This window comes from Rosa rugosa, chromosome 3, assembly GCF_958449725.1.
Source record: "Rosa rugosa chromosome 3, drRosRugo1.1, whole genome shotgun sequence".
NCBI classification, from domain to species: domain Eukaryota; kingdom Viridiplantae; phylum Streptophyta; class Magnoliopsida; order Rosales; family Rosaceae; genus Rosa; species Rosa rugosa.
Window position 1 is genome coordinate 10,852,946 of NC_084822.1, and position 13,313 is coordinate 10,866,258.

Sequence of the window (13,313 nt, forward strand, 5' to 3'; positions counted from 1 at the left end):
GGTAATAATTGTTCACAACTAATTTTGATTACAAATTTGACTCTTTGTTCCCTCTTTGTCTCCATGCATCAAGTCAGAAAATTGTTTCACAACTAATTTTGATTACAAATTTGACTCTTTGTTCCCTCTTTGTCTCCATGCATCAAGTCAGAAAATTGTTCACAACTAATTTTGATTACAAATTTGACAGTTCGACTTGAAAATGCCACCTGATTGAACCATGAAACATGAGATATTTGGTGTTTTGTCATATCAATTTGATTGATTTTGTTATATTTATATAAACATGTGGGTTTTTTCTTTTCTGGAAAGAACGGGATTTGGGATTTGACAAAGAAAAAAGTAATTCCAAAAAGTGCAAGATTTTGTGTGTGACAATGTGATAGATGTATCAATTTATGAAGGAGTGAATATGCTTTAAAGGCTGTGTGTGAGAAAGGTGATCTAATGGAATTTTGCATAACAGTATTGAATATCTTAATACATTTGCTGAACTACTACCGATATGCTAAATTGCTAATGGTACCTACCCTGTTTTATTTTCACATTTTTTTTTTGTTGGTTTTCTCTTTTTTTTTTTTTGACCAACTGCTTTTGTGCAGGTTTAAAACAGAATAGCAACTAAAGTGTCAAAGCTGCAGAGTTTAAAATAAAGGGTGAGCCATTTCTTTAATATTTCTTTCTTGCATTGGGACAGGCTTTAACTATATGATTATTCGATGTTTACTCCTGCTTTATTTCACATTCCAGTCCAGTTGCAAACCAGAGTTTCTTTGTGAAGTGTGAGGCATTGCAGTCCACAAAAGACCGGAGTTTCTTTGTGAAAATTCATTTGGTTTGCATATTTATTTTGCATTCCAGTTCAGTTGCAAACCAGAGTTTCTTTATTCGCTGACCAACTCCTTTTGTGCACGTTTAAAACACACCAGCAGCTAAAGTGTCAAAGCTCTAGAATTTAAAATCAAGGGTGAGGCATTTTGTTTTATATTTTTTTCTTGCACCTTTTGTCCAAAGCTCTAGAGTGACTTAATAATGTTTTAATTCTTAAATTAGAAGGTGGAGGAGTTAGGTGGTAATAATTAGACGCTTGGTCGGAATTGTCCCTCCAACTGTCCGCTTCATTTATTTGCCAGCTACTGAAGCACTCTCTCTCAAATCTGAACTCTCAATACTGCAGAAGAGGGAAGAAGGGTAAGAGGAAACGAGAGGAGACGGAGATATTGAGGAGGTTTTGATCTGGGTTCTGCCGACGGGAGGAACGAAGATGCAGAGGAGAGAAGGGAAAAGAAGATGAAGAGGGAGAGCCTTCAGCAATTAGATATGCTCTGATCGAAATTCCAAGGTACGATTTTCACATTGAATCCTGTCAATTCTATGATGTATGATGTGAGAATAATTGATTGGTTAGCTATCAAGAAGTATATCTATCAGTTGGAAAAGGTATTGTTTTATTTTCTTCCTTTTGATTTCTGTTTCTTTTCATTCCTGCATGGTTCTTTGTTCTTGTAATAACCTCGATTTTCAATCGAGCAATACTTGGCGGCAGTTTTATTCAATGAAGTATTCATTTCGATTTGGTGGAGATTAATTTTACGTCAAATCTCAATTGTTATTGTTGTAGCAAGGATTAATCAAATTTCCCCTACATTAATAATCAAATCCTATATTTTTGGTTTTAACACAAAGTAGTGGCAATCACTTTGTTAAAAAAAAAATGGAGGCGTGCTATGTGTTTCAAGCATTAAGTAAAGTGGTGCGACACTAGTTTGCTTTTTATTATACAATTGTATAGGATTGGTGGTATACCGGCTTTGGAGGAAGAAGAAAAAAATTCATTTTTCTCTCGTTCTCTCTTTCTGCCGAAACAACACCAGATTTTTCTTCAAGCTTGTTCTCTCTCCACAAGCCATCGATCGACCCCAGACCACGTCCCACGCCTTCGCCTCCTCCTTGCGCAGCTGCCAGTGGTAGCCTTTCGCTGTCTCTTGAGCCGTACACGGCGGTGGAGCACGAGGCCGGTTTGAGCGCGTTTTGGTTCCAAATCGAGATATCTCACGCTACCGGCCACCGATCCTTGCCAAACTTCATCCTCGTGCTTGCCTCAACTTCCTGAAGCTCCCAGAAGCAGCCTTACACAGCTTCGTGGCCCGTAGCAGTGGCTGCAAGTCAACCCCGACCAAGAACGAGACCGGAACTATCGATCCAAATATCTTGAGCTACAGGACGTCGTTTTGAGTGATTCTTGAACTAGTGAGTTCTTCTTGAGTTTCTTAACAACTCTTCAGAAGGAATCGAAGCCTTAAATTGAAGTTTTGACGTCGAAATCGAGCCTTGCCGGATTCTGCAAAATTCTGCAATTTTTCCGACCACCGAAGCTTTCGATCGGTATATCTCGAGCTACAGACCATATTTTTCTGTGATTCTTGAACCAGTGAGTTCTTCTTGAGTTTCTTAACAACTCTTCAGAAGGAATCGAAGCCTTAAATTGACGTTTTTACGTCGAATTGGAGCTCGCCGTTTTCTGCAGTTTCTCGCCGGATTCTGGAAATTTTCCAGTCACCTCGACTGTTCTAGGTAATTTCCGACCACTTCCTTTCGTTTTAAGACTTCATGCTAGTTATGAAAGTGGATCAACTCGTCATTTTGAACAAGTTTGTAGTTGACAACTTTTGCATCGGAGGTGGTTGACCGTCGTTGACCGCCGCGTTGACCACCCACTGACCGCCGCTTGTGGCGGCGTATTCGACCATATTTCGAGTTTTTATTATCTAGGTGATGATCTACGCATCCTTACGAGCGTTTTGATATATTACAAGGTCATTTTAGAAAACGTTGATAAATAGTGGATTTATGTTTTGACGTTACTATTTAACGTTTTTACGTTTTATCTTCGGTTTACGATCCGCTAAGATCCGACCGTCAGATTTACTTCAAATTTGAATATGTTGATCGTATGACTGTCCCGATGACTTTGTGTGGTCACGGGCGAAGATCCCAACATTGGATCTTCGTATAATTGTGAAATAGTGATTCGGAAGGCGATTCGTGAGAATCTGACCGTCGGATTTTCGTATAATTTTGAGGAGATGTTTGTTAGAGTGATTCAAGAAGATCTGACCGTTGGATCTTCGTGATAATTTTGGAGGATGATCCTAAGGGCGATCCGTGAGGATCCGACCGTTGGATCATCATATAAATTTGATCTGGCCGTTGGATCATCATTAAATTAGAATCCGACCGTTGGATTTCCGTATATGTGTGGTTTATGAATGATTGCTAAGTTAAGATCGTATCTGACTAGGTGATTGACGGTTTGAGTTAGTGGACGATTGTGGATCGTATTTTGAGCGGAATTGAAGACGCAGCGGGATTATCGAGGTGAGTAAACCTCACGTGGTTCATATTACGAACCGAGTACTTTTAATTAATTTATTTTTTGTCGTCATTGTGAACTATAGTTGGTATTAATGGGCATTCCTGTGTGAATGTCTATCTATATATATATTATTTATGTGAAATAATATGTATTGTTGAAATTGTGAGATATTATGTACTGTTATGGTTGTGTTGAGTTTATTGTTGAAAAGCAACAATATTGTGAGAGGTATTAAATTTATTGTTGAGAAACAATAAATTGTTGATTTGTTGAGATATATTGATCTGTGGAGATCAATAGGTCACGGGGGTGACCATGGCATCTATTAGTGAACCACGCCCTTGTACCGGGTAGGTGGAAACTAATAGCATTAAATCGTGAACCACGCCCTCGCGCCGGGTAGGTGGAAACGATCAGTTAGAGCTCTAGTCTGTCTGCCAAATGTTGAGTGATCTTATGAGGGTAACGGGGAGTGACTCATAAGTATATATATATATATATATGAGAGTGAGAAAGTGAAGTGGTTTTGTGGTGGTCGTTGTGATTGTGATGTTTCTACATTTCTATACTTGAGTTAAAGGAAATGTATTTTAATAAATCAACAGTTCATTCTTGTTTACTCATACTAGCTGTCAAAAGCTTACCGGGTTTGGTGTTGTTGCAATCCCGGTACACTATTCAAATTGTGTAGCGGGTACTACTACAGGTCAAGAGAATCAGGAAGGTGATCGAGCTGCGTAGAGTAGCTGCAAGTGTGTTATTCTGATTTTCTATTGTGAGGTTGTTATGCTCATTTAGAGCTTTACAATTTTACTTGTGAGAGTGAATTTGTAATAATAAACTCGAGGTCTTCGAGACTTTTTATTTGAGTGGCGAGTGGTGTGTTTGTTCTGAGAAAAAAATTCAGAACGTTTATTTGATTTAGTTGTTAAATTCATGTTTCGGATTTGAATTTGTTATTCAAAATTCGGGGCGTGACAGTTCTGGAGGTTCGGAGTCGGATTTGAGTGGGATCTGGAATTGATTTTGAGAAATTATGTTAGGTGAAGAATTGGATTCTTTGGTTTAGGATTATTGGGATATAAAGTAGGGAATTGGTTTTGATTTTGATTAAGATTTTATTGATTTGTATAGGTCATTGAAAGGGTTTTCATATTTATTTTTTATTTTTAGGGATGAGAAGAGATGAGTTTTGCAGCAGAATCTCAGCCAAAACAGGTTGGATTTCTAATTCCTAATGTTGTTTATGCGATCTGTTTATGTGATGTGATGTGTGAGGTACAAGTTTATTTGTGATTGGTCTTTCAAAGACTTTGAGAATTTAAGATGCTGTAGTACTATTTTAGCTTTGAAGAATCCTGTCTTTTTATGAACAAAAGTAACTGCTGCTAAGATGACAGTAAACGAAATATGATTTATACCTTTCAATTACCACATTACAATGTAATTGACCATCCATCACATTCTTTTTCTGAAAGGTAGAAATGTGCCTTTGAATCAAGTCTTACGAATTTGTCATATGGAAAGCATGAAATATGCATTTGATGATGCTGTAAGAAATTTGTTTGGTGAACTGCAGATGCAAAATTCAAAAAATTAGTAATTTTTCTTCCTCTAGATGGGAGATTAATAGTCTACAAACTATTTGTATGTCCCAAATCTGTGTACATTTCCCTTCGTTGATTTTTCGACTACCAAATAATATGAAATTGATGAATATCTTATACCTTTTTAGCAATGTGATGACCTATTAAGTGATTAAGTTTACAAGTCATGGTCGATTCTTATTCAGGCCGATCGCGATATCGCATATTGTCATTGCAGGGAATGCCTCAAAGTCTCTTATCAGAGGACTGATTAACTCATTATAATGTTTAGTTTGCTCCATTATTGTCATTGCAGGGAATTCCCTGAGAAATGTAAGGAAGCTGTTGCATTACTGATGGTTGCTGTAGCTAGATTTTCTGATTTACCAGTACGTATGTACGTTGTCTGACATTAGGCAACTATTTCAAGAGAGATATGCAAACTCTCTGGCTTATTGTGTGGATCAAAAGGTAATTTTCTATGGACCTTATGGGACATTTTCAAAGCTCCAACTCTGAATTCATATATAAAGTTGCCTTTTATCTGCATATGGGATTCACCACCTCCATGTATTTATCTTTGTGCTAGCAGTTTTTCATGTGCTCTACTGCATCACAACCTCAGCTTTGGGAGGCACAAGGTACTCTCTCTCTCTCTCTCTCTCTCTCTCTCTCTCAACAATTCATTGTTTTTGTTTTTGTTTTTCTAGACTACAAATGAGAATATGGAAGTATTGGGAGAAAGAGACAAAAATAGTTGCATACCAGTTTAGTAATGGTAAATTGGTTCAATCTCTTCACTTAAAACCTAAATGCATCCATTTCTTCAGCATGATGATTCATTTAACTATGCAAATCAATTAGTTAGTCTGCAGGCTGACTTTCTTTACATATCAAGTGTTCCTACAAATTAAGCTTTTGTGGCCTATACTTTTTTTCCTTTTTGCAATCTATAATGTCATCTCAGATACCGGTTGACAAATTTTTAGCTTTCTTAGTCGCTAGAACTTCTTGGATTATACCTTATAAAGTGTTTGCATTGCAGATTCAGAAAGGTTTAAGTATGCAAGGGATACATCATTCGGAAAGAGTCATTTGAACTTCTGGAGCCAGTCATCAGTTTTCCTTTGCATTGTACATAAATCACTACTTTGAAGTTGAGCATTATTGCATTGTTAATAGGAATTTGTACTTGCAATTGTTGGATTTTACAAATAATTAACTCAGTAATGCATCCAGTATGTAAAAGCTATGACAACAAGGTTTAAGGGTATTCTTCTTTTCTTATCAGGTGTGCTTCTTCAGACAGTTTTTCAGGCAGTTACTATGAGTACCTGACTCTGAGGCATGGTTTTATCTCGGTAAAACAGTTTTAAAACTCAATTCTCTTACATTTACGAGGTCTTAGGTCAGACTAAATCTCAAATTCTATGGTTTGTGATTTCAGGCACATTTAGCACATGAGATCATTTATTCTCATGCTAATGGGTGAGAGAAGAGGATTTGGCAAAGATCTTCGTTGTACTTTACGATTTTCTGAGGAGGTGAAACTGGTCACCCGAGACCATAGGAAGAAGGTCATTTTGTTGAACTTCGTTGTTTTCTTTGGTGCTTTTTTGTTTCTGATTGGTTCAAGACATCTGCTATTGCTGAATATATAATTCTATTTCAATTTGTTGTGAAAACTAGAGAAATCAGGTCAGGAAAGTTTTTTTTTTTTGAAATAGGTCAGGAAAGTCATGTGCGAGTTGGAGAGATATTTTTATTTAATATATGATTGGTGTCCCTGACAATTGATTGTGGGAAATAGTATAATCTTGGGTCAATTTGATTCTAATTTGTAGTCTTGGCCTGAATTTCTTAAGAGTAGCTTGAAAGTTGGTTATTGAATTTGATGTATGAAATTCCCTTTTTTTTTTTTTTCAGGTAAATTTAAATGTTGAAGAGCCGAACGTTAAAAAATTATATGCAGGCATAGATTGATGGGTAGATATGAAGCTCATTTATGGAACAAAGGGTCTTGGAACCCAACACAAAGGAAGAAGGGAAAACAGGTAAGTACTTAATTACTAGCTAGACTGCTCAAAACCACTTAATTGTCAGATAAACATATCTTCAATCATCTAACACAAAATCTATATGCAGGGGCTTATGACGAAGAAGAATCCACAGCAAAAGCATATGAGTTGGGTTGCATTAAGAGGTTATGACTCTGATATTAAAAGTTCAAATCCCTTGAGACCAACCTTTAATACATATTGCAAAGATTGTCTGCAGCAGTCGCTTATAGAAAAAGAAGTTACCTAAACTCAGTAATTCATTATTGTCTTGACCAGATCTCTAGATTCATCTTAGCTTGCATTAAGAGGACAACATTGCTGATTTTCATCTTGTCAAATATCAAGAGTTGCAAATATGAGTGTAGAGTAGATCCCTGTCCTAAACTAATTAAATCTCGATCAGTTTGGCATCCCACTGATTAGATCAGTCTCTCTACAAAATAAACAAAGAAAGAAGTTTAAAACTAGTCCAACCAGACTGTCTCCTCTAAAAGCAGAAATCTGTACCACAGTTGAACAGAAAAATTCCTTCCTCAAGTTGAGCATATCATCCCACACTTGCTGGGCCCTTAATTAATCAGATGATAGCAACTCATAAACCATCTCTAATTGTTGATTCAAAAGGAATATATAGTTCACCTCAGCATTTTATATATGTTGATCGATCACCATGTTGTTCCAATATAAGCTCTTGGTGAAATGCTTCCACCCGCCTGCAACTCTTCTGCATCAATGTCCTCCTCAATTTGGGCAGACATTTTTAAGAGGCCCAAATGCTGTTTTCCTCAACTCTTCTACACCTTTGAACCTTTTTATCAGGGATGACTCAAACTTGCAACAGGCATGTATTGCCTTCCTTCTTAGGAAAAACTGAATGAAATCCATGGTATGTCCGACCTTGCTTGCTAATGAAGTACATAATCCACTTGCTCTGAATACACACAAAAGTTCCATTGTTAATAAAATCCATTATTAGCAACTAGCTAACTAATTCACCCAAAAAAAGCAATTACCTATTGTATCAGCCATATCTGGAGCATCGAGTTCCTTTGCAACTCAACTTAATACAGACATTGCATAAGGATTTTTCCCTACAAAAAAAGAAACCATCAAAAATCAAAGGCTACAAACATGAGTGCAGACTAGGTCCAATTACCAAATACAATCTCGAGCAATTTATAAGCAGCCCACTTATTGGATGTTACTAGCAGATCTAAATTAAGCCAAGCTAAAACGTGATTTCAACCAAAAGATCAGTTCAAGTGTAAGGCTTTTTGTGTACCTGTGTCCTTTTATTTCTGAAATATTGATCAATGTGTGCGTCTTTACTGCTCTGGAACAAACAAGGAATTCAGACATAGATACCCTCAGTGTTGGTCTTATCAACTCCATTGATCATGCTCTAGAGGTTTGATTCCAAAGACTCACTCGATCATTTCCTCTAAATTGAACACTCCTGAACGAAGTAAGTCGAGGAAATTCATAAATGTTTTAGTGTTCAACCGGACTAGTTCTGTTCTACTACACATGGCAAGTTCAGAAGTAGAAACAATATATGATATATACACACCATATGCATGTGCCACTATCTCAAAGACAGGGAATAACTACCTTCACATTGTGTTATGATGATCAAGCCTCATGCTTTTAAAGGAGTAGTTCTTCCCAGGTAAGTGTTTTGTAACTTGGGTGTGTGAATGTCATCCTCAATGGCAGCAAAATCAGCATATACCTGGACAACAGAATGCGTTTCTGATTCAAATATGATTTTGATTTTGAGAATGATATATAGTAGGCTATAAAAGAAGCCTCAAAACACACAAAAAGAAACAGATAATGAACCTACTGGAAGTCAGCTGAACTATCATTGGCCTTCTCCTTCCAAATCTTCGATCAGGTGGACTCCCCAGCTTGCCCCAAAAGGCCTTGAAATAAAATTTTCTTCAAGACGAAACATAACTCGAAACATATCAGGTGACGATATCCCACTTTCACTCAACCTCTTTTTTACTGTCACGATTGGAATATAATGCACCCACACTTCTTCATCCGGAGACATGAGATTCTCATGAAACTTTATTCCATTGATGTAAACAAAATGAGTGAGTTCAGGAGGGAAAAAACCCTCATCAGAATACGATTGAATACAGAGAGCCAACCCTTTGTTGTCCCAATTGGAGTTTTGAGGAATTTCAATGCAAAACTCGTGCTCTTTATTTATCACTTTACCATTCACATCTTGACGGCAGGTGAACCAGTTTGGAAGCGGAGCATGTGCAGGAAATGTTACTTGGAATTCTTCAGATTTCGCACAAGAGAAAAATAGAGTCAACAGAGCCGTCAATTTCACTTCCTCTTCCATCAATTCTTCTATCAATCCTCCGGTTCTCTTGTTGGCCAGATGAAATAGTCGCTTGTCAACCCCTGATATCACTCCACGAGCCAGATTGTCGCAGAGTGTGTAGCAGCAAGTCAAGTCCAACTGACTGAACATTTTTGGATCTTTCCCCTCCAAAATTTTTGACAACTTTGAAATTGTTTTCAATGACCGACAACCACACACAGATAAGCCATCTATTTCTTGTGGAAATTCTGAAATTTCTTCAAGCCCCCAGCGACAACCGTTTAGATTAACTTGTAATCTGGAAGTGAGGTTAATTGAAAAGACCGGGGGAGGAGGAACTGATTCTGACTTTGTTGGAAATGTAACAAGGTTAACGCATTCCGAAAGATCAAGATCCTCCAGACATTGCAATCCATAGAAAATGCTTGATGGTACATTTGTCAGATTATAACAGCTCTCTAGATTCAAGGATTTAAGGCCAGTGAGATTTCCAACCGAGCAAGGTAACTCTTTGATGGCAGTCCCACTTAGATCCAGAATTGCCAAAGACTTCATGTCTCCCTCAATTTCAGGGAAGAACTTAAGCTTAGGGCAACCAGAGAGATCCAGAGTTTCCAAAGATTTCAAGTTGATCACCTTCGGAAACATTTGGAGCTTTTTACAATCGCTGAGTCTCAAATGGACGAGCTTATTGAGACGGCCAACCGAAGGGTCAACTTCATCTAAATCTTCACAGTAAGACAGCTCCAGCTCCTTTAAGCATGGTAATCCAGACAAGTCGGGAATTCTGGTTAGACCATTAGAGAACCTCAATTTGATAGATTTCAAGTGTCGCATTTCCTGTTTGGGAGAAAGAGAACCCAAAAAATCAAAATTAGAAAAAGGGTTGAAATGATATGTGTAAGTGTAAAAAAACGATCGAATTCTTTCTTTCGAATACCTTCAATTTCATTCCCAGAGGAGTCGTGCAGGGCCCACTCATTCGCAGCATGCCAAGTTTCCTCGGATTAAAATTTGTTGGCAGCGATCGTAATGAACAACCACTCCAGTCAAGGACCCTCAACTGGTTGGGGAGATAATCCACGCTCTCTCCACTAAGCATCTCATAATCGACTTTAAAAATTTTAAGATTTTTCAAGTTTGTGAAGCTTCCGCCATCCAACTGTATCTTTTGTGAATTCCAAACTCCTCTTCCCAACACGATGGCTTTAATTTTATCCGTTCCCTAATTAACAACAATTGCGTCAAATTAAGCAATTTCTTCTTATAATAAATATTTGCATTAAATTCTAAAATTCTTCAAGATTTTATAAGCAAGGATATATTAAATATCATAAAGCTAAATAATTTTAAATATCACTTACTTTGTTTTCCTCAAGGACCTCGCTAACATCCTCATGAAGCCACAGTCTACTACGTTTTCCTATCTCAGGAGACTCTTGCCGAACAATTTCTTTTCCCATGTCCTCTATAAGATCATGCATCCAAATCCAATCGTCTTCCTCAATTTTTATCAAAGCCTTTTCTACGAGGACTTCGAGAGCATACTTGGGATTCAGGTCACAGCTTTGCAGTACATCAATCACATAACTTTTTGCATTACCTTTAAAGAAACATGCAATATGAAGAAAAACTTCTTGTATCTGATCATGCAATCCATCGTAACTTCTTTGGAGAATTTTTTGAATCTCTTTGTTAGGACATCTCCTGTAATACTCTAATGCAGCTTTCCACACGTCCTTATCCTTTTTACTACATAGGTCTGACCCCAAAACTTCCAAAACTAATGGAATCCCTTTAGCATAATGTATTACCTCAGTTGCAAGTTCAAAGAAGCCATCCGGATATATATCTCCTTTAAAGGCATAACAATTGAAGAGCTTTGAAGCATCTTCATGATTTAATTCCTTGACCTCATATGTTGAATCAGGACTTACACAATTTGTATCTCTTGTTGTTATGATAATTTTACTTCCTGGACCAAACCAACCAGACTCTGCAGCAAGTGCTTCTAACTGACCCAAGCAGTCCACATCATCAATAACTAAGAGAACCTTTTTCTGGCTTAGTTTTTGCTTCAGTAGAGTGATTCCTTTAGCAACATTTTCCACATTAGGTGGATCCCTCTCTATATTCTTAAGAAAATTGTTTTGTAGCTTGACAAGACCTCCAGATGAAGATGATTCCTCTCTAACATTTGCCAGGAAACAGCTATGTTCAAACTTATTGCTAATTGAATTGTAAACAGCTTTCGCAAGTGTTGACTTTCCTATTCCGCCAATTCCCCATATCCCTACCATGTGAGGATCGGCTTGCCCTACATTTAAGAGCTTAAGTATGTCTTCTACACGAGATTCTATTCCAACAGGATGTGTTGCAACATGTAAAAGGGTGGATTTTGTTATATTGGTTGAGATATCTTTAACAATTTCACCAATGATATTCGCTTCATTCCTGTAAATGTAAAAGCATATGAAACATTTAGTTTAAACTTTCCTACATGTCTAATTTTTAAGGAGACGGATCAATGAAGGACTAAATCATATTCAAGATTAGACTCTAAATGTAGTCTATTAGTTAGTGAAACTATTGATGAATGGGTAAGATTAAACATTATGCAATCTGTTAACTAAGTTAACTATCTGTGAATGGTAGAATGTTAAAATCTGCAATATAAAGATGAGATGCCTGAGATTGAACATACGTACCCTCCATCGGAGATGAGCCACCCAGACAAATCTGCTGCTTTTCTAAGAGCTGCCTTCCAACTCTCCACCTTCTTTAAGTTCTCCTCGTATTTGCTAAGGTGAGCAATTCCATCACCAACCTGGCCTGTCTGGTATCGTATCTCCGACGGTTCTACCTTGTAGAAAATTGGGCAAACGATTTGGTGCTTGGATTCTTTACATTCAATGATCTTGACAAGTTCATTCAAGCACCACTTTGAAAATGCATAGTTGGCAGAAAATACAACCACGGAAATCTTTGATCTCTCAATTACTTCGAGAAGCTTTTGTGATATATCTTCTCCTTTCGGAAGCCCATCATCTATGAAGGTCTCAAATCCCTTGTTAACCAAATTGCTGTGCAAATGGCTTGTGAAATAGTTGCGTGTATCCGGACCTCTGAAGCTCAGAAAGACATCATATGTGCATGAATGGTTGGAAGAGGAAGAGGAAGAGGCTCTGAATTGAGGTTTGCTCAGATCCATGGTGTTTGATTGCAGGAGGATGAGTGCGGAGGCTGAATTGAAAGAATTTAGGATGGTATTGGTTATGTCAAGGACTATATCTCTTGTATATATATATATATATATATATATATATATATATATATATATCAGGCCTCTCGGTTTGGCAATGTGCAAAGCAGTTTCCTGGCACCTTCAGCGAAAGTGAGAGACAGACACCAGTGGAAACTCCAGTGTGAATACATATGAGCGTTCACATTACCTAGTCAAGACTCAAGAATGCATGGCTGCAAACTTTTTTTTCCGTTCACTTGGACTGTTTGGTCCCCTCTGCCTTACTTTTCTAATCTCAACACTTTTGTTTTCTGTCTTCTATCTTCTGTCTTCTATCAAGTGAAGTTGTATCATACCAGTAATTAGCTAGCTTAATTAGATTCTGTCATAGTGTTGGCTTAATTACACAGTTCAGAATGGTCTTTGATCTTAACTCTCAAGTCAATAGTTTGACCATATCACGTACATGTACTGAGACGTTCTATGGGGTCTTAAATTTATCATATGTACTTTCATTATTACAAACCTTAACACTGTCATTAATTTGAAAGTCAAGCAAAGAAAAAGATAAGAATTAGCAAAAAGCTGAAGATGTTGAAGGATGTCGACATAATGTGTGCCTCTACAAACTAGAGTTTAGAGTTGTAATAGGAAAGTGTTTTAGGTATTTAATTGTATTCGGATTCTATTATCTTTTGTGTAC

General features: G+C 37.3%; 1 protein-coding gene and 1 long non-coding RNA gene across 3 annotated transcripts; one reads left to right on the plus strand and one right to left on the minus strand.

Moving 5' to 3' along the window:
* The first annotated feature begins 1,110 nt into the window (after positions 1-1,110).
* Positions 1,111-7,451, plus strand: LOC133740464 (uncharacterized). Of its 2 annotated transcripts, XR_009861235.1 has the most exons (9): positions 1,111-1,342; positions 4,550-4,594; positions 5,279-5,433; positions 5,555-5,603; positions 6,008-6,096; positions 6,254-6,323; positions 6,410-6,539; positions 6,889-7,016; positions 7,108-7,451. It is a non-coding gene; the product is annotated as an uncharacterized LOC133740464 (long non-coding RNA). The 2 variants fall into 2 exon arrangements; XR_009861234.1 differs by having other exon boundaries at positions 1,113-1,342; positions 6,889-7,451.
* A 142-nt stretch (positions 7,452-7,593) lies between these two features.
* LOC133740463 (disease resistance protein RUN1-like) lies at positions 7,594-12,637 on the minus strand. Its single transcript, XM_062168419.1, has 8 exons — positions 12,075-12,637; positions 10,731-11,820; positions 10,307-10,591; positions 8,869-10,206; positions 8,634-8,754; positions 8,305-8,478; positions 8,036-8,113; positions 7,594-7,953 (listed from the first exon to the last, which is right to left on the minus strand). Exons 1-4 carry the CDS (start codon positions 12,575-12,577, stop codon positions 8,887-8,889), a joined length of 3,198 nt encoding a protein of 1,065 aa, XP_062024403.1. The 5' UTR covers positions 12,578-12,637; the 3' UTR covers positions 7,594-7,953; positions 8,036-8,113; positions 8,305-8,478; positions 8,634-8,754; positions 8,869-8,886.
* Positions 12,638-13,313: the final 676 nt, after the last annotated feature.